General features: G+C 33.6%; 2 protein-coding genes across 2 annotated transcripts in view; one reads left to right on the forward strand and one right to left on the reverse strand.

Annotated features, from left to right (window-relative positions):
• Positions 1-27,979, reverse strand: part of LOC127873236 (signal transducer and activator of transcription 1-like) — a 186,333-nt gene that overhangs the window by 22,542 nt on the left and 135,812 nt on the right. The gene's annotated exons all lie outside the window — the stretch shown is intronic.
• On the forward strand, positions 8,956-27,666 carry LOC127872072 (uncharacterized). The gene is made up of 13 exons (XM_052415404.1): positions 8,956-9,798; positions 10,011-10,125; positions 15,630-15,806; positions 15,980-16,165; positions 16,504-16,677; positions 17,113-17,301; positions 17,776-17,949; positions 20,123-20,293; positions 20,461-20,646; positions 20,975-21,199; positions 21,950-21,989; positions 22,430-22,521; positions 27,587-27,666. The coding sequence occupies exons 1-13, from the start codon at positions 8,956-8,958 to the stop codon at positions 27,664-27,666; spliced, it is 2,652 nt and encodes an 883-aa protein (XP_052271364.1).

Consider the following 27,979-nt stretch of genomic DNA (forward strand, 5'->3'; position numbering starts at 1 on the left):
TGGTCTAGCCCAACATACTGAAGTCGAGCATCATATAAGCGTGATTTGAAGTACTTGGCTGAGACATATGGCTGCTTATTCCTTAACTAGTAAAACAGTTTTATCTGAAATATGTATGAACATACTTAACATTAAAAGTTGGTTGGTATAACAAAAAAATTAATCTGTTTTTGCTTAGTGGAGCACAACTTGTTTTGATAACCCTAAAAAGCATATGTATGTTTCATTAAAAATATTTCCTCATGAAAAAGCATCACTATAAATATGAAATTACACAATTTATAAAAGTATTCCTTATTTAAAGCAAATAATGGTGTTATGCTGTGATACGAAAACTGCACTACTTAAAAAAATTCACATAAATGATTCCTTTATAAGGTCCGTCGTCCGAAAGGCATTAACAATGAATGGTCTTTACCTATTTCTTAAATACAAGTTATTTAGTTCCATTTCTCTGCTTTCAGTTTAGAATCGAAACATCATGTGCAAATTTCACGAATATCTGTCGATACACGTTCATTAACGCTTCTTGTAAAATCCCTTACGTTTCATAAAACTTAATATAGATAAAAAGTAGCTGACTATGGCATGTTTGAAAATGATATGCTGGTTATTGTCCTAATCCGTATTGTCTGCAGTAGCATACACAGAATTGGCAGGGATTAGAAGCACACTTGTTTTTTGTTGCCATACGTATTATATTGTGGTAATAATCTCTATTTACAGATAGTCGATATATACTATTGATAGGGTTATTTGGATAGTTGGATAAAAGGAAGATACTACTCATATTACTATTGCCGTAAGGTAAACGCCTAATACATATTAAAGAATGAGTATTTTTTTTATGGTTACGATGATGGTCAAAATGACATTCACGATAATAATTGTAAGTTACCAAGCGAGTCATGTCCGGGAATTAAAAAAACACTATGTAAGTATTCGACCACGCATTTCTTACGTAAGATTACGTACATTTTGTCAACCAACCTATATAGTCTTCTGTAAGAGGTACCGTGGTTAACTCTGAATTACATATGTTTGTTGCCTAGAGGTAGCGTGGTTTACACAGGTTTGCCCCTTGATGCAGTCGTGAAGACACAGCGAAACCTGTAAATAAACAGTGAAATACACACACCGTAGTTTATCAACGTAACAATTAAACACGTAGTCAATTTGTGTCGCGTATTAAGTAAACGTTACTTCTAACGCAACATTTTTGTATTATATCAACAACGGCCCAATCTATCGATATGAGCTTCCATACGTATTTTCTCTGAATTAACAAACGTGCTAATTCAGATTCAGCTAAGTAGTACAGCACTTTGGTGTCAACATCATTTGTGTTGTCGATTACAATAATATGTTGCAGAGATACATGCAATTTGTAGAAGTTTGTTCATCCAAATGTTGACGTTTCAGGTTTAAGATTTTCCCATAGGTATAATTTATAATTTCCCAATAATCGCAATTGTCGTCGTGGTTGTTTCCATCATAATATTAATGATGATGGGCAGTTAATGCTGTTGATTTATCATGAGAACGAAAGCGGTGGTGGAAGTACTGACGATAATCATGATCATAATGATAAGCATGATCATAGTTATCATAATGATGGTCATGATGTAATTATGATACATATGTTTATAGTGATGGCGATTATGGTGGACATGACAGTGAGGAGTAGTTAACTTGACCATGTACCACTGCAACGAGCTGTGTTATTCAATTTTCGAAAATGAATAATCAAACACACAAGTAAAAAACAAAAGATTGGTTAACACCTTAGTACGGTGCAACACACCAAATCTTTGGGTTATTTTTGTAATTGCCGGTGAAGAAGCGATTCCAGTGTGCATCATATTTAAAGTAGGGATTACATTCATCGTTTGTCTAGCGCATACGATTCATCCTTTTGGCTAATAGGATATATATGTGTTTTAATAAAGGTTCCTAATTGAATTGCAAATAAACGGTTGCGTATATAGAACATTTGAGGCTGATCGATCATTATGGAAGCTATGTATCTGACGACTAGCTAGAAACGCACGTGCAGCAAATGTCTTATTGCAGCATCGAAACATAGTAACGAATGTTGGTCCTGACAAATAAACTCACCATATCATAATATGTGTTAGTCGGGCTGAACATAAATACCAAATGCTTCCTAAACTGTGATTAGTCCTAAGTATCATACGTAGGGGCCTGATTTCATCATAGACAAACTATTGACCATTTATATAATGTTTTGATTACGTATAACTTGAATGCGCATTTACGAGTTATATCACATTCAAGCTCTGTTTGCTCAACGACATTGGTCTTTAACATGTGATCGATATCACAGACTCGTTGGAGTAGATGCCGCACTTTTGGGAACACAACTGAATAGTTTAAAACCATAGATTTAAGAAGATTAATATAAACTCAATAGCTTATGCTAACACAACTAAGCAAAATAAAATATTGTCCCATTGTGTTCAAAACATACCCAAACTATACACTTTAATTGCAGCTAGTTAAGCAACGAGGGAGTAAACCTAAGATGGTAAATAAATATTGGTAATATAATAGAGTAACATTACGTTGATTAACAAGTTGTCTAAGACCAGTCTTAACAACTGTAAAACCCATTGAGGTAATTACTCCTAAAAAAATGAAACCTTACCGGTTTTTTTTATTTCTAAGCTTAATAAAACATTATTAAATTATAAAAATTTAAGAAGCTTGTCCTATAAAAAACGACCGTTTGGAGCTAACATTTGTATGTCATTTCTTGAAGTTGTACAAACAGGTTTGGAAAATCTACTTTAATTGAGGTATGTTAGTCGTAGAACAGACGTTGGAACATTTAATTCCAGCAACAAGTTCAAATAAGGTAAATACTTACATATTGTTTTCTGGGTAAATTATTGCAGAAACTTCATTTCGTATGCAACTCTATACAGAGAACTCGAATTATTTAGTAGTTTAGACATCATAAAAATGTAGAATGTGAATCATGCCAACATACACTTATGATTAGACAACACGAAAATATATTTAATCACTCAATCACTTTAAAAAATTCAACAATCATCTATCAATCAACACTTTTATTTATAGATCTTTTGATTCACAACAAGAGAATCCATATTGCAAAAATAATATATACCACATATTTAAACCTATTTATTTTAGCTCTATTGCATTTTAAGTACTTCTTACTTATCTGAAAAGCTCTGGATTCCGTTTGCTGGGCCTAGAACCAGTACTTTAAGTCTTTGGGGAGATCTAAAGAACGCTCTTTCAGTGGGGATAAAACCCGTGACCTTCCGGCGCTAGGCGGACACCATATCCATTACACCAAGGTGACATTTAAAACCACATAAGTTACCAGATGAAATTCGAAAGTATAATAACGATCGTATAAACTTTAGCATTAAAATATCGCTAGTTTTAGATCAGATGTGAGTTTTCCAAAAATGGAGAATATGTTTTTGTCAACTACGGAAAGATAAAATCGTCAGCAAATGCGATATTGTATAATTATTAAAGGACAAAGGGAGGAAATAATAGGATAAATATAATATAATGTGAGTTTGGGATAAAGATGCGTCGCGCTAACACGGTTTTAAGCCTCGAATGATAAACTTGATCTTTATCCAAAACTCACAAAATATTCTCTATATATTTAATTTGGTATTTATATGTGTATATATTATCTCTTACCCTATCAATAAGTCACACAGATTCAAATTACACGGAAAAGCTTTATTTGAATTATATACTACGAAAAGTATATACTAAACATGTGTCTATTTCCTGTAATTCATATTAAAATGACTTATCACAAATTATGGCATGTTTTAAAGTTTGTGATAAAATGCTTTATTGATAAATGTTGACATCGAAACTAAAGAGTTCCAGTATAAAACAAAATCAAATAGAGAAAGAAACACATAAATAATCCACACTTGGGCTCGAACAAATGATTCTTGGAGTTAATGACACTCGCTTAAACAACTCAGCCATCAGTGGTGTTATAATAAAGCATGTATTTTATACTATAACAAAGTAATCCTCGCATTTTCACAAAATATAACGTTACCAAAAGAACTCCCCAAATAATTAAATCGTTTCGCGTTTGATAGTGTACACTATTTGTATAAATTGAAACACAGCATAGCATATCACATCAAATTAAAACCGATTTTGTGAAAGGACCTGTCATGATATTATCATGATTAACTTTTGACCCATTTGCTGATGTTATATATCTACCATGTAGTATTTACTTCCCTTGATATATTTAATACTGATTTTAATAATGTATGTTTGCTTTAATTTATAAGGGTAGCCATCGAACCAATAACACGCAATAAAAGTATATACAAACGTATGGAGTTCTTATGATTGATGAACACATAGTTTTAATAACCAACATTATGACAGTACCTACACAGGTTCCATTCTATAGAAAGTAATTGTCAGCCGTGACGGGTTCTTTCTAAACAAACGAGCACCATAATATTTTATGTTCAAGACAGCTCAAATGTGTTCTCCTATTTTGAACATAGTATATAACTTGTGAAAAGCTGGGTTTCGGTAATAAAGAGATACAAGTGTCACTGCGGTTTAAAACAGAACACAAACATTAATGTATCTTACAATAAAATTAATCGCAAACATTTTTACATTTTAAGTTATTTTAAAGCACGTGCTATAACGTCATTTACGCTACTACATATATATAGCGCCATGTTCACGAGAATCAATATTACCAGTGGGTATCCTTATAAACTTGAGTTTAATGAAAATTAATCATCTGTTTACAAGTCATGAAACTAGACAGGGCACTTATAATAACATTCATGAAACCATTCAATGCTTTGTTCAAGCTCTAATACAGCATGCCCAAAGTACTGAGTTTGTCCTTCAACAATGAAAACCAAAAGTCCGTGTTACTAAATTATTATTGTAACATCAAGAGTAGAAAAACGCATATTAATCAATATTACAGTTACAAGTCCTCTACCGCTGTATATGTCCTGTCGCAACAGCCAATGGCCTGCGATAATTTATTTATTTCAAAACAAAAGTTGAAAAAAACGTGAGCTGTTTTTATTTGTGAATGACAATACGAAACCGAAAGTGAAACCAGTTTTTTAAGACCAATGTAAATGAAGTTAAACATAAGTGGATTGTTTGAGGAAGTATATTTGATACAGGTGTGTTATTCTTTTGTTTTAATCTTGTAAACGATACCTATATTAAAGCTGAATGGTCATCTCCGAACAGTTACGAACCGATATTGTTTATATTGAGAAAATGAATCTTAAAAAAACAATTATTGATGAATTGAATTACAATTATATAATAGCTGATGTAGATAATTATGTTATTGAAGGTTTTCAACAGCAGCCGTCTGGTGATTTAGTATTTAGTATATTTAGGCACAGGCATCAACATTAAAAATCATAGATATTTTGCCGCTAAAAACAAAATGCATTTGTTTAGAAATTCGAACATTCAAATATATTATGATAACAATGTAGAAAATATTCACAATATGTTAATAATTGCAGTGTAATAGAAAATATTACTTACAAATTATCAAACTGTCTACATACTGTATACAATCAATAGGGGATAAAAATCCCAACATTATTTTAAGAAGCACATACTATGTTCTTTACTGTCTGGATAACTAAGTGTTCGAGTCGATCTTTATTGGCCGCTTTTTATGTAAACGTAATGCGAAACCGTTCGATTTCATATGTATCGCCTACTTGACTGCTTTGCAGATTGTTTCCGCAATGTAAAATACTATATATTAGTGATCTTTAAACCATTTCTACACATTTAAATCTTACGTTTTTGGGACTAGGGCTTTTATATCAAGTTTAACAGAGCTCAAATAGATTTGAAGTGGAAAACTTAGAGATAATCTCCGAAACCGTTAGGCTTAACAGCATGTGTACTTGTTTGTGTCATTCTACACGGTAATCAACTGAGATAAATAAAGGCTACGCCCTTTGAGTCGCATGGTTAGTAAGCCCTACTGTAGGAACTTACATAAAAAAAACACTGTCCTTTAAAACCGCACATGCATCTAAAATGGTCCCTTACGAACGATGTTTTAAATTCGTGAGGGATTTAAAAGTCATGAATCCTTTGAAAAGAATCTGATTTTGTTATATTTGGCGTAAAACATAGTAACGCGTCCGTCAACAATAATGTCGATGAGGTACAGAGAAGCAGCGCCGCACGGTTACTTGTTTATAAATAAAGTATTGCAAGTGGATCTCTAAATCCGCAAGTCCCATCTGCACACTCTTAGGTATTTATGGGTTATAAGGTAGATGTTTTTTTAAGAATATTGTGAAACTACAAAGATGTAATACAATCTTTACATTATCTTCCTTTTTCGTCAGAATTCAATGTTGCACTTTATTTAACTGCATGGCAAACCCTGTTAATTGTTGATTCTATTCTTTGTGCTAACTACTGTAACAATTGTTTGTTTTATATTTGCTTAAAAGAAGCACAAATAAGTAGTTCCAATTAAATGGCGTACGTTGTTAACATTTTCATTCTTAGTGGATATGTATTCTTTGCAGAATTAGTAATCGTCATATCAGGTAATATTTTTGTTTAATATACAAATAAAATAATTAAGCATAAATTAAGTAAGAAACAAAACACAGAAACAACCTAATACACTTAAGTTCTTATCGTTATAAAATATGGAACAAACGGGTACCAAAGCCGAGTAACATATGCCAAGTGCTCCATGGTTTGCAATTTCGAATAATGGTGAAAACTTTTTATATTGTGTCAAAAGAAAAATTGCTTCTCGTGAAAGTCTATATCTTTCGACGATTTAGGAATCAATGTAATCAAATATTGGTATTATTCTTTCTCAATAAATTCGAAACAAACGTGCGCGTCTCCAAAATGTCGGTTCATACGTCGCCATATTTACGCAAACATATATGAGTTACGCGAGCGTTATGGAAAACGTAACTTTACGTGCAAAAATCTGCAAACGCTACTAAATTTACGTTTTGCACTAACGTACGATTTTTGAACGTACGAAGTTCTAAGAAACGGTCCCAAGGACACTTTTAATTTTAGTGTTGGAATTTGAATTGTCACAATTCAAAATATAATTACAGTTTAATGGATAAACACTCTTACCGTGTTATTTTTATCGAATTATAAGCTTGTACATAATAGTTACAGATTGACCTGTTTTATGATTATATTTTTAACTGTTTTTACAGTATGTCCTACTATCAATTCACCGTGTCAAGGCAACGTGAGTTTGGTTAACGGCACGTTCAATGGTTCCGAAGCGTCTTTTACATGCGCTAAAGGTTACGTCATAAATGGATCAGACGTTATAACGTGTAAAAACAAAACTTGGAGTGCACCAGTTCCCGTCTGTCTTATTTTGGGTAAGAGGACCGCATATAAGATAAAATAAAAAAAAATGTTCTTCTTTAAATAAGGATTATTTTATTTCCTCGTTCGTTTCCTCGTCGAGGGCATCCCTTACCTCAATAGGTGCATAGTCTTACGTGATTAATACTACAGAAAAATATTTGTTTAAGAGTTTTACATTTTAAGGAAGAAAAACAAACAAGGACAATAAATCCCAAAAGTTTCAGAACATATATACATGTGAAATGCATAACCTAGTATACTTAAAACCATTTCCAGATCAAAACTTGATACGTTGAGTATAGCGTAATATAAGAAACTTCTGCTGTAGTTTGGAAGTTCACTGATCTTTCTTACAAGGAAGAACCAGTTAATTATCTTATCAGGAACCTTGATATTTTTTTTTAATTATATGATCGGTGTTTACTGCTCTTCAGGCCATAACAAATTGGGTTACTTTTTTGTTAAACATATACATTTAACATATACACATTACAGCTCTTATTTTTTTATGAACATCCAAGAATTAACGTCTAACTATCTAAAATCATGACTTATTGACACATAATTGACATTTCTTTCTCAATATTTGTAATTAATGGTTTTTAATTTTTTCATCATATGCGTTGCAAAACGTGCACAAATTATTTCTCTTTATATTCATCACAAACAAAATTGGAACATTATTGATTTTGTTTTATATATTTGATTAATTATCATTGTTTAAAACCATAGTTTGTAAAATTCTGTACTAAAATAATACTTAAAAAAATACATTCTCATTCTTGGTCTTGATTTTCAAAACATTCCAATTTCTGTTTACATTTTGGAAATTTAGTTAAAAAGAGTTATATATAACTCTGTTGTTACTTTCATAGATTACACAGTATGTACACAGTATTTTGAATTGCAAGACATTGCGGGGCCAACTGAGCTTTTTGATAAGTTATTGTAGCTTTTTTACTTTAAGTTATATATTTTAACTGTAGTTTCAATACCATTTATAGTGGTCCAAGATTTTTTTTTTAAAGATCTTTCAATACAATTTTTAGAGTAGTCTAGGACATCTTTTTACAAATCTGATCCCTATCTCACACAGAGCTTTGAAAAATATAGCCGTATAACCAAGTTTACTACTATTATGATAAACAAAAGCATAGTTAATATGTCGTTTGTATCCAATTTCCAAAGGGTCTGTAAACAGCTTCAAATAGTTCAACACTCCAACCTTCGTTTTAATTATTTGTTGTATCATTACAATTAATCATTGTGTCTAGTAAAACTTTTTTTATATTAACAATCTCACCCAAAATGACTGCTTTCGTTGATACGTATGTTTTACGTATTTAGCCATGATTTCTTTATTTTATGTGAATATGTAATCATTCAAGTTTAGACCCCTTGGACCTATAGGTCCTTGTTTAGACCGACCTTGACCATATTGTTTTCGTGAATGAGTTGTGCCCCTTGATAATGGCTGCACGTGTTTTCGTGCTCTCTTAATTTGAAGCGATTGTTTTTGCAAAAATGGGGATAGATATCGGACTTTACAGGATACGAATAGGCCTTGTTTCAATGCCAATTAAATGTGGATTTAAACTACGTGTATTGTGTGTGAATGGACAGAGCGTACGTGTAGTTTTGAGACTTGCAATTGCTCTCTCGTTATTAACACTACTGGGTGGGGATGTGGAAAAAAATCCCGGACCGACCACGAAGAACACCAAGCAGCTAACACTACCCTTCGCTGAGGTGCCAGCGTCGGAAACGCCACCGCAGCCGTCATTGCAAGGTACCGCAAGAACCAGAGCCAGCAAAGCAGATAATGATTCAGAGGTAATGACATTTCTACGCGAAATGAAAGTGGAAATCAAAAATGATCTCCCCTCAATAAACAGTAAAATAAACGATATTTGTAGCACTCTTAACACATTGAAAAACGAAAATGAGCAGTTACGGCAAGAGAATACAAGTATGAAACAAGAGCTCTCAAATTTGTCATCCAAATTAGATCGTCTCGAAGGTCATTCACGCAGGAACAATTTACGTTTTCTTGGTCTTGAGGGGCGTGTCAGTGAGAGTTGTGAAGAAACTGAACAGAAGGTGCGACATTTTATGTCAAGCACTCTAGGGCTGAATGATATGCATGCTATTGAGATTGAGAGGGCTCATATGGTTGGAAGTCAGCGATCGTACAGCCGCGCAATAATTGCAAATTCTCCACTTATAAGGACCGAGAGACCATCATTAAAAGGGCGCGTCAAACTCTTAATGCACAATCTCAATTCTCGGTTCCGGAGGATTTTACGGAAAGCGTCCAGTTACACAGAAGACAATTGTCCCGTGCACAAGTCCAAGCTAGAAAAGAAGGTAAATTCGCAACGCTACGCATCGATAAGCTCGTGATTGACGGTGATGTATACAGGTTTAACGAAGTTACACAATCGGTCGAGCGCATCGGCAAGTCACGGACACATAGCGCGGATAGTCAACAACACGGCCTGCACACAGGGAATTATCGCCGAAACCATGGAGCGATACAAGATGGGCAATCGGAGACTTCACGCAACGCTGATCGTCAGCACAGTGGTCAGCATGGATTGTGGCCTGTCGCAATCAATATAACACGTGACCATGGAGCAGAGGAGGATAGCCAGTCGGAGACGGACTTTCATTCGCATGGCGAGGCGGGGAATGGTATTGACTATGAAGTGGGTCAAGGCCCAAACATAAACATAAATATTTGCACGTGGAATGTGTGCGGGTTAAAGAAGTTTGTAAATAATTGTTCTGTTTTAAATATGATATCAAATTTCGATTGTATAGGTTTACTAGAGACGTGGGGAGATAGAAATGGGCAGTTTAATGATTTATTAGAGGAATGTTTTTGCTTTGATAATGTCAGAGAAAGGCAAAGTAGAGCTTTACGAAACAGTGGAGGCATTCCAGTTTTTGTAAAAAGTCACTTGACAAAAGATGGCTTGGTTACACGAATCTGTTCAGATTTTGTTGATTGTGTTGTACTTCATTTAAAAGTTAGCTGTTTCAATTGTTCATCTGACATTATTTTGTATATTGCTTATGTATCACCAGAAGGGTAACCGATATATGAACACAGAGATGATATAAACGGAATAACCTATATAGACGAAACGCTCTTACTGTTAAAAAAATATGTATCCCGATTGTCTCTTATATCTGGCAGGTGATTTAAATGCTAGAACTAAAACTATGCTTGATTACATTCCTGCAGATAACGTTGACTTTATTTTTAATTTAGTGGTTGACTACGATATGAGCTGCCTAGAAATAATAAGCATACAATTTTTAATTCGTTCGGGCATACTTTACTAGAACTATGCTGCGCACATGGAATTATAAACTTAATGGGCGTGTTATGGGTGACCCAGATGATGAGTTTACATGCATTACACAAATTGGAGCTAGTTTAATTGATTATCACAAATATTTCAACTGATTTATTTCAATTTGTAACGAAGTTTAATATTCAATCCATCGACGAATCTTACCATTTCCCTATTTACGCTACTATGAATTTTCATAGAAAAAATAGTAACCCGAATGTCGATCCACCTTTTTCTCATTGCATCGATAATAACATCACTGAATGTAATATTAAACTTGATAAATTTAAATGGAATGATGCGCTGAGGGAAGCATTTGTTGATACTTTTGTTAATATGTATCACATGTATAAGGATGACATTTTACATCAAATTATTGTAGATATAAACCAGGTTCTTCAAACAATAGTATCACTTTATAAAACTGCTGCAGGAAACATGAAAGTCCATAATAGAACCAAACGACGAAACGTTTGTGAACGGCAAGATAAACCATGGTGGGATATGTAATATTTTGAAATATCGTAAGTATAACGCTTTGAGAAAATTTCGTTTCACGAACTCAACGGAAGATTTACATATATACATAAACGAAAAAAGAAATTTAAAAGTAACGTGTAAAACTAAAAATGAAAATTTCCAACTGAATATGAGAAATAGGCTATGCCAGGCATCTAGTATTCCAAATGTATTTTGGCAAACAAAAGTGCAAGATCTTCACATCCTAGTTATCAGCAACAAATCAAACAAATTGATTGGCTAAATTATTTTAATCAATTATTATATCGAGAAAACATGTTATTAATAAGAACGTCTGAAGAAGCTGCTTTACCTGATTATGATATAGTTCTAAATAGCCCTATAACACACGAAGAAATAATGATAAGTATTAAACAATTAAAACTGGGAAGGGCGCAGGGGTTTGATGGTATAGGTGCTGAGTTTGATAAAAACACCGCTAATGTTTTATTTCCAGTATTTTGCTCATTTTTTAATCACATCCTAAATACAAGAGTATTTCCTGACATGTGGGCGAAAGCATTATTGTTCCCTTACACAAACACGGTTCTAAAATGGAACCGACAAATTATAGTGGTATTTCATTGATAAATGTTATGTATAAAATATTTGGTAATATTGTAAATTTACGACTGTGTACATGGTCTGAAGAATTTGGTAAAGTAGACGAGTCGCAATCAGGTTTTCGTAAAGGTTATTCTACAATGGATAACATATTCGTCTTACCAAGCATGGTTAAAAAATATATAACTAATCCAGGAGGAAGATTTTATGTCTTATACGTTGATTTTCAAAAGGCCTACGATGGGATATTGCACTATAAATTATTTGATATAAAGCAGAAAATAGGTTTAAAAGGAAAACTATATAAAGTCATTGTCTCTATGTACTCAAATTTGCGGAGTCGCGTGAGTGTCATAAATAACAATGTCACTACTGATGTTAAGTGTAACATCGGTACAAGGCAATGGGACGTATCTAGCACGATAATTTTTAATTTATTCATAAATGAGTTATCCCTTTACCTACCTGACCGAGGCCATCAAGGAATTTTCATTACTGAAGATATTCCAAAAAATACAGTGTATATTATTTGCGGATGGTGTAGCGAGTTGCTCTGAAACCGCAATAGAACTACAGCGTCAATTGAATAGTATTTTTGATTTTTGCCAAGTTGCATGACTGTAAATGAAAAGAAAACCGAAATAATTGTATTTAGAAATAGTGGCCCATTGCGGTCATATTAAAATTGGTTATATAATGGAAATCGTGTAAATGTTACATCAGTGTACAAATACATGGGATTATTGTTTACTTCTAAATTAAGTTGGTCCAAGGCTAAAGCTAAGTTGGCAATGCAAGCGAAAAAAATCCATTAATGCGATAAAAAGCTACCAAGAATATTTTGGTAAATTTGACCTTCAAGAATATTTCAAACTTTTTGACTCAATAATTAAGCCAATCCTTACATACGGGGCGGAAATTTGGGGCCATACCTTTTCTGAAAACATAGAACAAATCCAAGACTCAGTTTTGCAAAGATTTTCTTGGTCTAAATATGTCAACCAACAATTATATGGCTCTAGGGGAGGTTGGTAGATTAGAATTATGTGTAGACAATCATTTTAAGTGTATTAAATACTGGTGCAAACTAATTTACATGCCATTACATAAATACCCCAAAAAATGTTATAATATGTTGAAACGCCAGGATGAAATCGAAAGGACCAATTGGGCTACTTCTGTTAAAAATATGTTATTTAACTATGGTTTTGGTTATATCTGGGTTTATCAGGATGTTGGTAATGTTGATGTATTTTAACAACATTTTAAAGATCGCCTTATTTGTTGTAACAGGCAAAAATGTTCAGGAAGTTTATTCGACTCGTCAAGATGCGAAACATAAAGACTGTATAAATCATTACTTGAACCAGAAAAATATATTTTGCTTAAAATACCATTCTACTATATAAAAGCACTTGCAAAGTTTAGATGTTCCAACCATAAGTTTCTTATTGAAACTGGACGACATGTTGGTATAGCACATGATCTTAGATATTGTACACATAGTCTAAATGTAGAAAACACTTTTGCTAATGAAAACGAATTTCATGTATTTTTTCATTGTTCTAAATTTCACGAGGAACGTCACATGTACCTTTTTTCTTGGTCTAGTGGAAACCGAGAAGAAATCGATTTTATTAATCTGATAAAAACGAAAAATGATCTAAAATTGAAGAAAATAACTATTTTCATATATTTCTTAATGCGCAAAGCACAAACATAAAACTATTCAAAACTCATGTATGTATAATGTGACATGTCTGTATATTGTATTTTGGTCCGGTGGCCTTAAATTACGAAATAAATTGTCTTTTCTTGTCTTGTTCAAGAGGTTGACTGTTGATATAATCTGGTTTATATTCACACAAAAGTTCATATGAATAATTGATTATTGTCATTGTAAATAATTATAGTAAAATAGTTATTACAATTTTGTTAAATTTGCGAAAAATTTTTATTTGTTAACAGACACACGTTATTGTTATATAAATTGTTCAGTTTTATTATTTAGTAACATTGAATAGAGCAATGTAAAAGTCGCTGTCCATATTTATTCTGAAGAGCTATATCAATAATAAAGAGAGTGAATGGATCTAAAAATATCCCTTACAAGACAAGTTATAGATCCATAAACACTCAAAATCAAATTCAACAAATACTTCGAAAATAAAGTTAAGCGATAAAAACCACTGTTCTCATAGCAAAAGTCAGACTTTCAACGCTAGATTTGGTCTGGTAACATTGATATAACGAGATACAAAATGCTCGTTTTTATGTTTTTGTGAGACAATAATATATATTCCATTTAAATTTCCCGCGACGATATCACAAGCCCCAATGTTTCATTTATACTTGCGGGTCGAAAGAGGTAACTCACTAAATAGTAATTTCTGTATTGTGTAATGTGTATGTCGTCAATTGAAGACCTTCCCTGATAAGGGGTTATAACTGGGCTGAGTTTAATATTTCGCGCGAAGTCTAACCGTATTTAACCCCGCATTGTTTTGATTTGACATTTCCGAAGTGGCAACCGCGATTTAAATCAATTTGCTTAGGTTTTGTTGTATTGTATTTTAAATGGCCAGTTGCCTTAAATGAAAAAATATATCCTTACACTTATTTATACCATGCTTATCATCTGGAGTTTCATTATCAGGGGAGCATGCGAATATGGGACCTGACTGGGTTTAAATGAGGTTACTAGTATTTGGAACTGACTTCCAAAATGGCTTCATTTTGCTAATTTTCGCTTCTTGGAGTATTTTCACTCGGTAAGCAACTTTATATTTATATATCCTTACAATGAATACTCCCTGTCGGCTCTACAATGTTGCACTTCTTTCACTTCTTTATGTTGAGTTTCCATCGGTTTTTTGTTTGACGATCGCAGACGTCGGAAGAAAAAAGTTATTGAAGGAAAATCGTCCACATATGCATATGCGGCCAGCGTAGCTCAAGCCCAGCCTGCACACTTGCACAGTCTTGTCAGGGGCCACGCTTTCCGCTATAAAATGCATGCAAGGTTTCGTAGAACCTCCTGAGTATCCTTTTCAGTATGCATAACCTTACCAGACTGTGCAGATGCCGGCAGCATATGGCATAAGTCCCATTTTCGCATGAGGCGGGTTTTTTCCGATCGCATTATGTCCTGTCGGTTACGTATGCGCAATTAATTTCCTTCTATATTACAAATACAATAGTTGAAGTTCGATATCAATTCAATGATAAAGCGTATTGCCACTATATCATCATGCATTATTGGAAAGATAAATGCATAGTCTTTGAAAAAAATGCACGTCATTTAATTCTCATGTTGTAAATCAAAGTATTTAAGTAACCTTTGCACGCACAAAACATGCACTTGATTTAACCTTGACTCTCTCCATGATAAAGAACTACGTGCACAATTGGTATACTAGTATGTTGCTTTACCTAGTTTATGATCAATAAAAAATCGCAATTTATACAGATTTGACCTGTCGACTAGACAGTTAAGTCCAATATTCATATTGCCCTTAAAATTGTTTTACAGCTTAATACACGCACGTGTAGAAGACAATCTTGTTTGACGGTGAATACCCTACCCTGTGTTGGTGTGGTGATTTAGACAAAGTCACAGTCAAATGACCGTTCTATGTTTTCCTTAGTATACTACTTGTAGTATACTACTTGCATTCACTGAAAACTCGGGGGAAAAAACATTTGTATATGGTACATGGCTTTATAATATTTTGTAGCTGTTTCATGTTTTAGATTGCGAGCTACCACCTGTGCCTCCAAATGGATCAGTTCGCCTGATTTCTGGAACGACAACCTACGGAAGCGTAGCTGTTCTTGCGTGCAACACTGGGTATGAACCTAGCCTTCCAGAATACAGCTACTGTGACGTTGACGGATGGACCAACAGTACCTTTGGATGTCAAATAAAAAGTATATACATACAGAGTATCGATACTATTTTTAAATGCTCTAACAAAAAAATGTCAAACGTGTTTGTACCAAGAGTGGGAACAGACTCTTCAAAACAATTGTTGTTATTGAAATAATTATCATGTCAATGTTGGGAGATATGCATTCTACATAGAAGATTATTGATTTTTCAGGTTGTCCTTCCGGAGATTGGCTGAAAATTCCTAACGGTATTCTTGCGCCAACCGTCAGTAACATCACTGATTACGGGTCTACGGCGTTAGTGACGTGCAACGTTGGGTACGTTGTGTCTGGTGATAACGTCACCGTATGTGACGCTGATTCAAAATGGCGTGACCACGGGTCGTGTGTTGAAAAAGGTAAAGATTCCGTTAATTAATTCTGATCAAGAACAAAATATAATTATATCCGTTTACTCTCGACAGGCTTTTCATTTAATACTTTTTTTCCAAAATGTATGCACATATAAAAAGTGTTAAACTGGCGAATTTCGCTGGAATAATGAAAACGTGACATACAAAAACAACAACATTCCACAAGGAAAAAAGGAAAAAAATCGATAATTTTCCCTGCTATTTTCCCTGTCTTAAAAGTGAATTATCGTTTTTAAATCACTGATATTTCCAAGAAAACGACAGAACAGAATTGAATAAATAATATCATCACTCTATCGTCAATCAATATACTTTAATTCTAGATTGTGGACAACCAGTCGTTAATGCTTACATACGCCTCACGTACGTCAAAACGACATTTCGTAGCATTGCTATTGCTCGGTGTCAAAGCGGATATGACGTAGATGGATCTACAGATATAATTGAATGCGGACATGACGGCTTTTGGAGGCCAGACATCAGATGTGTTAAAAAAGGTTTGCTTCAATGCACGTTGGGAACCAAAAATGGACTGTTGCGTAGGCTTTAATGTCTTACACGTTCATATTGTTTCTCACATGTATAAGCTTAATAATTTATATAGATAAGCTAGATCAATCTCAAGAAATGAGATGCAATCTGACAAATACAGAATGTCATTATGACAGTTACAATATCGTTCCGCTTCTATCAAAAACGTCATTCATATTATTGTTCTAGGCAACCGGTATTGCTAGGTGTTCTGTGTACACATTTGCGCCACTTGTTGCGTTCTTTGCAAAAAACAGAAAACAAATCAGTTAATGAAAAATTATAGGTAAGATTTGCAAATTTAAATAAGAAATGTTATAGGAACACTTATTTTGCATATAAGCACGTATATATCATGCATCAAACACTATTAATCGAATGTATAAATGATGTTTGTCTAGCATACCACATACCAGAGTGCCCGGCTGTTGATCCGCCTATCAATGGCAATATAAGCTTCAGTAACGGTCCATTCAACGGCTCAGTGGGGTCACTCGCTTGCAAGGAAGGGTACAAAATAAGTGGCAAGCAAACCATAACATGTAGTAATGGCACATGGAGCGGACAGAGACCAGTTTGTGAACTAATCGGTAAGTTAAGTGCTTTCATTTTCTTAAAGAGGTATTTGGAAGTCGTAATTGAGATGATAATGGTGTATCTAGACGCAATAATATCACACATTACATTATGGTTTTGCCCAAATGTAACTCTTAAATATAAGAGGACAGTACACGCCGACCTCATATCGTTTAGTGTTCTTTTCCTGAAGAATCGTTTCCGATATGATTTCATGTCGGAATTTGCAAGCTGACCATTCATTTTAACTACATTTTGTACACTTAACAAACCTACAACATGATACATGAACATACAGAATACTGGGTTATTTTTGAATACAGATACGTTTATTTAGCATGTTATTCACGTAAATTCATGTGAAATTACTTTGCTACAGGAAATTGGTTTTGACTGATCAGACGTCGTGTATACATTCTACCACTCATACAAATAGCTTCGAATCCACCAATTACCTGTACGTCATTAATTGTACAATATGTTGCTAGATTGCGGATCGCCTGTTCCTACTGCAAAATCAACTGTGACGTATGGTGAGACCAAAGTTGGGAGCAAGGCGGTTATGGATTGCACAACCGGATATGAGATAAACGGCGCCACTGATACGATGACGTGTAGACAAAACGGCACTTGGGGTCCGGAAATCACGTGCTTTAAAACAGGTCTGTTACCATGCGTCTAATTCATTTTAAAAAAAAAAAGTTTTTAGAAAAAGTAGTGTGCTTGCAACATTGAATTCATAAATCGGTACAGGTAATGCGGTGAATATTTAAAAAACACTAATAATCGTAACTTTTAACCCATTTGTGCCTTGTGTACTCTCCCATCCTTCTAAATTGAATCAATTTATTTCCAAAATTAGGGATGTGTTGTATATTTATTTCTATATTTAGAATATTTCTTACAGAAATTCCTTAAAGAAAACAGCGCAGACCCTGATGAGACGCCGCATCATGCGGCGTCTCATCTGGGTCTACGCTGTTTGCCAATACTTTTTTCAAGACGCTAGGCATAAATGGGTTAAACATGCTGTTTAGACAACGTTTGCCCTTTCACGGTGTAGATGCATATCGGTGGCCTTTCTGTCAAAATGCTGCCTCTCTGATCATTCTTCGCTGCCTCTCTGTCATAAACAAGAAAAATGGATGATCGTTATTAAAAAAACAGGCAAGACAATATAACATTAAAACCCGTAAACACAGTTGTGCATAAAAAGTGGTGGTCCATGGGTTGAAGCATATATCCAGCTACAGGTTCACAGTATTCCGCAGGTCCAAACACTTATCACAAACTCTATTGAAGATGGAACGATGACGAGGGTGGTGGAACAGTCGTTCATATGTGCCACTTTGATGACTTTTTAACACAGCTTTTCTGTAATATGTCAAATATCTAACGCCACTGATATCATCTTTATGATCAAAAGTTTATGTTCAATGTACGCAAATAGTAACTTTCATCAATTTTACTTAAATAATGCCTACTTTCGCCTTCGTTGTGGCACGAAAAGCCTTTCGATCGGCTCGCTTTTTTGGCAAGGGAAGCATAGTCGTCGAACTTCACCGCTTGATATATCAAAGTTCTCTTCTCGAGTGGATATGACTTATTATAGGCTAGACTTTTACAAGATTGAATCTTGTATGTGTGCCCTTGTTTAGCTGTAAATATTTCATTTTTAAATATTTCTGCACACAATGTTGTGTTTTGGGCTATTGGCGAAAATTGAAACATAAACATTGCTACCAAACGAATAATTTTTTATACCAGGGCTCAGTGAACCATGATGCAATAAGTCAGAGTCAATGGACAGGGGTGGTATGATACTTATTGACTGGTTCATCCACTTGTTAAAAGCCGTTTTAAAAGGACCAAATATAAAATGGGCCTTTTTGATAATCTGAGCCTAGCCGGCGACAAGTTACTTGACTCGCACGAAAATATCCATGAACTCGTGGCAGTTTACCGAATCATTGGGGTTTTTTTCATTAAGAACTGTAAACACGTTGTCACCAATATGTGTTCATTATTTCTGCAATTCATCAACGCGATCTTCATTACTGATGGATTTATACATGTACATTAAGATACTTAAAATATGTAGCCGATAGCGTTAGTCAAAATAATTACGTTAAAAGTCGCCTTTGATATTTACATCCAATATTCTGAAATTTTACGTTTTTACTATCAATACTTTTAACAAGTGTTACACTCATTTTACTGAGAGAAATTAAAATTTCAATCGACGACTACGCTATCCGTGCCAGAAAAGTGAGCCGATCGAGAGGCTTTCCGTGCCACAACGAAAGCGAAAGTAGGAATTGTTAAGTAAATTGGATGAAAATTACTATATAGCGTACATTAAACGCAAAAATTTGATCATAAAGATGATATCAATGACATTAGATACTTGACATATTACGGAAAGGCTTTGTTAAAAAGTCATCAAAGTGGCATGTATGCATGATTGTTCCACCACCCTCGTCATCATTCCATCTTCGATAGAGTTTGTGATAAGTGTTTGGACCTGCGGAATACTGTGAACCTGTAGCTGGGTATATGCTTCAACTCATGGGCCACCTCTTTTTATGCAAAAATGTGTTGACGGGTTTTAATTTTAGATTTTCTAACCTGTTTTTTGAATAAGGATCATCCATTTTTCTTGTTGATGACAGAGAGGCAGCGAAGAATGAAAAGAGGCGGCATTTTACAGAAAGGCCACCGATATGCATCTACACCGTGCCTTTGTTTTACTAACAAAGTTTGTACCTTTCATGGTGCCGAACGAAGCTAAATCAAATACCATAACAAGTTTAAAATCTTCAATTTGTTTTACAGGATGTACCGACCTTCCAGCTATGAACAACGGCAAATACACTTTCTACGCCGACAAAATCCGAAACAAAACAACGGTCACGTTGGCGTGCAACAATGGGTACACTTTGTCCGGGGTCGACTCGTCTGTTTGCGATGGGTCCTGGAGTCAATTAGGGATATGTGAAAAAATAAGTACGATGGATCCTATACGTAATGCGATTAAACGGAGCTGTACATTTTTTGACACTTAAAATGCGACCATTTGACAGATGTTTTGATATATCCATTCTTGCCTTTTTATTGAGATCGATGCCTTAACGATTAAGCTAAGCCACACCATATATGTTATATTTTTTCAGGATGTCCTACTGGAGATTTCATGACAATTCCAAACGGGGCAATCACACTTAACGTGAAAGACGTCAACGACTACGGATCCACGGCTTTGGTAGCGTGTAACGTCGGGTACGTCTTAATGGGAGAATCCATCACAACATGTCAAGCGGATAAGACGTGGAGTGCGCATGGAACGTGTGAAAAATGCAGTAAGTACGCTTTCAATTATGATCATCAGGTTAATAACATATGCCCATTTTAGAAAAGACTTAAATCAAACGTATAATATGCATCGAAGTGTGTATCAAGTATGTGTTCTTGATCGATACTAGTTATACAAACAATTAGTTTTGTTTTCAATCGCAATCACCTGTTCAGAATATATCATAATTTGAAAACTTACTCAGATCAAGTTGCTTTTCGTTGAAAGCATTTTTTTACACTGATTTTCAAAAATAAAAAAAATACTTCACACATTTGCCTGAATGAACCGATTAAAATCACACTTTTGGGGACAAGTTTCTCACCGTCTTTCAGGCACTCCAGTGGAACGTACTGGTGATTATCCACAGGCATATACCATTTCCGGTGCTACTGTAGGAGGACTTATCGTCGGAATTATCGTTGGCGTCGGTTCGATGGTTGTCTACATGAGACGGAAATCTGTTGTACCCAAATCCGGTTCTAAAACACCGGAGATAGCTTCTCAAAATCACTATTTTGCCCAGCGTGGAAATAATAGTGGCCAGAGCCCAATGACAGGTAAATGAAAGTGCTTTAACATTTTGGTTTGAAAAGTCAGCTTTTATAAACTCTTATTCAGATATTCATATAGTGATTATTTTCTATGCAGTGACGCCACAAGGAATAACGCAGATGCTTATATTTGTAGGTTTCGGTACATTATCGATGTAAATTTTAAACGAGTGCTATTTAGATAAATTATATTTTTTATGACTGGCACAACCATGAGCGAAAAAACAATTGCGATACATAGTGCATTAAAATCGATGGTATACCAAAAATAAACACATTTTCTTATAATTCTTTAAATTTGTTTCCGTTTACTACCAGAAGGTACAACTGGAGACTTACGAAGTAATAATAAAACAGGAGGGAAGCCCATATATGTTTTTATTAATTTTTGATATATGCTATAATAGAAAAAAGGAGTGCAACTAAATTTGCCGTAAAACTAGATCATCTTTACTAAAACCATGAAGCTCGAACAATTTTTAACAAATCAACTACACACCGGTTGTTGTCGAAAGCTAATAAGAATAATTTATCAAATTTATAAATATATATGGGCTTCTCTCCTGTGAATAATAACGCCATGATGTAAAAATAAAATGAAATGATAGTATTTCACAATCAAAAAGTAAATAGTATCGATAATTGTCACTGTATTTGAATATCTTAATCACCAAACGGTCTAAATAAATCGAGAAAATAGTTTTAAAAAATAATGGATATTCAGCATAATGTATTTTTTGGCTTTTTGTTTTACAGAAAAAAGCAAACCAAAGAACGAAAAACAACAGAGAAACACGTACGTACACTTACTCCATACAGAACGCCTGTTTAGCGTTCACTATCAGGAAGACAAAATAATTATGTTTAACTCCTAAAATAATAAATATTGCATAGCTGTCCCCCTTGTTTATACAAGATAAACACAGCCTCACGGCTATACAATAAATGAAATCTACTTAAACTTTTTGAATAATGCTTTTTGAGGGCAATAGTCCACTGATCTTAAAGCGTTTCGTTTAAAAGTTTTTTTCTATAGCAATCTAGTTGAGAAGAGCACAAGCATACATAGTTTGATCCCAGTTTCACTCAATGAATATTTATGTTTATTTTGACATTCAGCAAGCGATTTGAAAGAAGAGCTGCCGTTCAAATATCCCATTTTAATTATGTATTGTTAAGTTTATTAACGTGTTCATACATGACAGTTCCTGTTCTAGTTATGAATCGTTTTTGCAGGGCAAATGGCCAGGAAGATTCGCATGAATATTTAGAATTACAAAATCAGGATAATGCTCGTGTAGTTACCAACGAAATATATGAAAGTGCAGGTATGTTGAAAATAAGTGTGTGTGCAGGTATTTGCAGTAGATTGCATAAAACGCATCGGAACTTTGGCATCTTCTAAGTAACATGCACCTCGGTGTTTGTATCATTTAATTGTTTGAGGTCAGAATTTAGCGGAGGATCGAACCTGCGACCCCTCAGTATGGCATCAATGTTTTCACACTTAATCCCGGAACTGTTTATATATACACAATAGCGGAGTGTCTAGTCTTTATAAACAAAGCGCTAGGCACAGCATGATTCATAGGTCTGATAATACGAATGTTTCCATTGAAAGGTCTGATAATACGAAAAAAACCAATTCATAAGTATGATAATAAGAAAGTTTCAATTAATATGTCTGATCATAAGCAATTTCAAATTCATATGTCTTATCATAATCAAGTTCAAATTCATATGTCTGATCATAAGCAATTTCAAATTCATAGGTCTGACCATAAGCAAGTTTCAATTCATATATGGTTTATTCAATATATACAATAGACAAACTGTCCATGAGTACACATGATCAAAACATAGTAACATATATAAAGGCATGACATGTGATCAGTATTGTATTTCATAATTTGTTAAATAACGTACATGTATCAATACATGAAAAGGTCTAGGACGCATTTTTTGGATTACAACGTTTATAATCTATTTCACAATTAATACTATAACGGTAACATCAAAAACAACAAAGACGAGAATCTACTAGAGTAGAGAGCGAGAAGTCTAGTTTGGGTAATGCATTATATACAATTAATCATAATAATATGTATACAGGTTTCTTTGACTAAATGCTTTATGTACATACAAAGCTAAGTTGGTACATGTATTATCCAATTGCATTATTTCAATAAATTTTATCATATTTGGTCTTTTCCAGTAATATTTATTTATATACAATTTCCTAATATCATTATATAAAGAGCATTCTAATAAAAAATTATATTCATCCTCAAGGACATTGCAATGTTGACATTTTCTATCTTGAAATGGTATGGCTTCAGGTTTGTGCCATCTGCCTGATTCTATTTCTAATCTATGGGATAAAGACCTTAATCTACAGAGATCATATCTAAACTTATTTATGCTAACATTTTTTAAGTAAGGTTGGAATTCAAATTTACAAAACTGCCTGTAACTTATTGCTCTTGATGAATCATTAAGTTCTGACATCCAATTTTGGATAAATGTATCATTTAATCTAGACTTTACCAAAGATAAAAAACACTTTTCATCCCCTACACCTTGGTTCAGCCATGCATATTGGAAGCCTAAGGTTTGCAACAGATTACATACAGATTTTGCCCAAGAATGTTTATTTGGTTTATTTATTAAATTCTCACACACGTGGCTATAAATACACTTGACATACTTATGATCTTCTAACTGTATAATTTTCAACCAATACTGTATTACTTTTATGGCTCTTTTAGTTATCAAGGATGTTCTTCCAAGTTCCCCATACACAACATTATTTTTTGTTTGAATTTTCACGCCAAGTATTTTTTTGGCAAAAATTAAGGTGAACTCTTTCAAGTGCCATTGACTCGGTTAAGCCCCATATTTCTGACCCATAATTTAAAATTGGTAAAACAAGCTGATCAAACAACTCTAATTTGATAAGTATTGAAATTGTTGGATAATTTATTAAATATGAGTTTAGCTTCAAAACAGCCTTTGAGGCTTGGCCTGCAAGTGTTTCAAAGGTATTTGCAAAAAAATCCTCCCGTTGTGAATACAATTCCTAAATATATAAATGATTTCTAATGCTTGGTCTTTTGTAAAAAAAACATAATATCCCTCCTAAGTTGTCCCCCTTTTTAAAAAGCCATAACCTTTGTTTTATTTGTGTTAACACATAATTTCCACCTATCACAATATTCCTCAAACAAAGACAGACATTTAATTAGTTCATCCTCAGTTTCTGCCATAATTACAATGTCATCTGCATATAACAACAAAAATAATTTTAGCATACCAATATCTATTCCTTTAAAACCATTTAACATATAATGTTCTTCTATGTCGATCAAATAAATAGAAAATAGGAAAGGTGATAATGATTCTCCCTGTCTAACTCCTAAAAAACAGGAAAAATCTTCATTACTTATTGTATTACCTAATTTTATTCTTGATTTAACATTTCTATAGTATTTTTTTACATAGATTTTATGATATCAAGCATTTTTCCTCTAACACCTAGCTTCAACAATTTATACCTTATAAAATCCCTAACCAAATAATCGAACGCTTTGGTGTAATCAACAAACACGGCATACAATCTTTTTTTGTTCATTTAATAAATAATTAATTACACCGTGTAACACAAAAATGTTATCAACAGTTCCCATATTTTGCCTGAATCCTGCTTGTGCCTCTTTGTAGACATGATAGTGTTCAGCCCAATTGTTAAGTGTATTGTTAATGACTTTAGTAAATAATTTCCCAAAAGTACTTAATAATATTATCCCTCTGTAATTATTAAAATCCTGTTTATCACCTTTTTTATGTAATGGAACAATAAACCCCTCACAACACACTTCAGGAAAATATTCATATTCAAAGAATTTATTCAACAAATTACAAACAACTTTTGAGAAACTTTTACTACTAATTCCAAATTTAAAAAATTCATTAAGCAGATAATCAGGGCCACCTGATTTACCAGTATGAATTTGCTTACAAGCACTTATAATTTCTTGATCAGTAAATGCTACATTTAACTCACTAAACATAATATTTAATTCTCCATTTAAGTACCGGTCCTGATAAAACAAAACATCTTCACCAGCTTGATAAAATCTAGAGTTAGGGCCATTAATTGATTTAAAATAGTTTAAAAACTCCCTACTACTTATACCTTGCTTATTATCTTTGCATGTATTATTCTTTAACATTTTCCAGAAAAGTTTTGCATTTGTAAGTCTTGCATGTTCTAATTTCGTTGTTCGATTTTTATCGTACGCATATTTCTTTTTCCTAATTGTACTTTTATAAAGGCTCCTAGATTCTACTATGCTTTGTCTATTTTCCTCCGAGGGATAATGTCTGTACATATTAAGATTCATAAAATAACATTTTTTTAAATACTTACATTCATTATCAACATGGGCAGCATTAAAAATATTGTTTTTATCAACAAACTGTGTATTGTCAACAATCTTTTTTTTTAAATTATGGTGAACAAATATTTTCAATTACATCACAAACTTGGGATAAATAACTATCCAATGAATCACTGTTTTGGGTTTGATCTATACAGTCACTAATAGTTTCAAATGTATTTATTACATCTTCACAATTAAAAGAATTAATATACTGCATTGTCTGATCATAAGCAAGTTCATATTCATATGTCTGATCATAAGCAAGTTTAAATTCATAGGTCTGATCATAAGAAAGTTCAAATTCATAGGTCTGATCATAACCAAGTTTCAATTCATATGTCTGATCATAAGCAAGTTCAAATTCAAAGGTCTGATCATAAGCAAGTTCCAATTCATAGGTCTGATCATAAGCAAATTCCAATGCAAAGGTCTGATCATAAGCAAGTTCCAATTCATAGGTCTGATCATAAGCAAGTTTCAATTCATCGGTCTGATCATAAGCAAGTTCCAATTCAGAGGTCTGATCATAAGCAAGTTCCAATTCATAGGTCTGATCATAAGCAAGTTCCAATTCATAGGTCTGAACATAAGCAAGTTCCGATTCATAGGTCTATACATTTTATTGCTTTGATATGACATTCAAAATAATACTGTAATTGTAAGCATTTTCTGCATTCCGTTCTATATTTTACAGGCGGAAACTCCAAACAAAGGTATATAACACTTTTATTTTTTTAAGTCGACTTTTTTAAAATCATAGTCATTTGTAGTATTTTATAAATCAGAAACATTCTAACATAATTGATATAACTTTCTTGAAGTTTGTATATATGCTTTTTGTGAATTTTCGATTTTGTTCTTCTTGTGGCTATAGAAAGAATATTCTTACCAGTAAGTAACGAATTAAAATGTATTGTCAATATGCTGTTAATAATTAATATTTCTTGGAAAGATCGTTCTAAACATATTCGAGTATATTCACCATAAGCTTCCCAGTTGATTGTTTTTACTGTTAGTGACACGTTTATGATTAAAAAAATCTTTGAAAATGATTAGAACAATTCACATTGGTGACTCATCCAACAAATAATTCCAACTTAAAACAGTATATACAATCGCCATCGAAATAAGCCTAAAAGTGACACGTGTGTGATTCGAAAATTCTTTAAAAAATGATTAGAAAAATTCACATAGGTGAGTCATGCAACAAGTAATTCCAACGTTAAACTGATTATACAATTATTCCTATATGCCGCTTTGCTTGTTGGTCCGTTTGAATCTTCGATATCGGAGGAAATAAAGAATATATATCTCAAAACCTTTCTGCCAGAATGCACAAAAACGTCAGCTTCGAAATAAAATTTTGATAAAAAGTTGTAAAAAGTTGATAACAGCGTATAAAAAATTGTTGGTATACACTCAATGATATAATTTTGCTCTTTGTTCATCTGTCTGACCCTCCCTCTGTTCCCCCGTTCGTTTCTTCCGTACGTGAGCTTAAGACAACAACACATTCGTAAAGTATATGAGATGTGATGTGAATCTTTTCATTCGAATTTCGAACATCCGATTGGCAATTTTACTAGGCAAAACTTCTTGCAAAGACTGCTACACGGAAAACTTAATTATTTAAATATTTTATCAGGGAGAAGTAGTCGCACAAATGTAATATAATATATGTAAACGTGTCATATGTCATTTAATACGTTAATACGTCAAACCTAACAGTCCAGAATACAAATAAGTAATAGGTAAGTCCTTATTTAAGTTACTAGTAGCTCCATATATTATTGCATAACTTCTCTTAAATAACACTTGCAGTTCGTGTTTAGCTCAATATATAGTTTACCGGCGTGAACTCGCTGAATGAATTAACTAACAGATATGTATAGACAACTGCTTTGGCTTTCAAATATTATGACGCAAACACAATTTCTTTAATTGAATTCAGCTCAGATTCAGGGAGCAGCGAAGTTCGGAGTTGTTTCTAACAGTTACGGGGCCTCACGTATGGGTGTCCAATGCGTTTAGTCTATCGGACTTGAATGTCGCGTATATCAATAATAATACATTTTAATGAAAGTTCTACCAGATGTGTTCGTCTTCACAAATGAACTACATGACACAAGTACTTACTAAAGCGAGCATTTACGATTGTACTATTGTTTTTCGAAGCAGATACGACGTGAATAAAAAAACGTGTTAAACAGTTCAGAAAAGTGGTACCACACCATCAACGAAATTTCACTGTCATACATTTACACATACGTTTCGCATGAACCTTCGAAAACTCATTTATGTTAAACAGGCTGTCAGTTCTGGGAAATTCCCACTATTGCTGTAA

Source organism: Dreissena polymorpha, chromosome 3 (assembly GCF_020536995.1).
Source record: "Dreissena polymorpha isolate Duluth1 chromosome 3, UMN_Dpol_1.0, whole genome shotgun sequence".
Taxonomy (NCBI): domain Eukaryota; kingdom Metazoa; phylum Mollusca; class Bivalvia; order Myida; family Dreissenidae; genus Dreissena; species Dreissena polymorpha.

Coding starts and splice junctions, on each gene's coding strand:
- LOC127872072 (XM_052415404.1), top strand. CDS start 8,956: ATGGGGATAGATATCGGACTTTACAGGATACGAATAGGCCTTGTTTCA. Junction 16,166..16,503: donor CGGGTCGTGTGTTGAAAAAG/GTAAAGATTCCG, acceptor CTTTAATTCTAG/ATTGTGGACAACCAGTCGTT. Junction 17,950..20,122: donor AATCACGTGCTTTAAAACAG/GTCTGTTACCAT, acceptor TTTGTTTTACAG/GATGTACCGACCTTCCAGCT.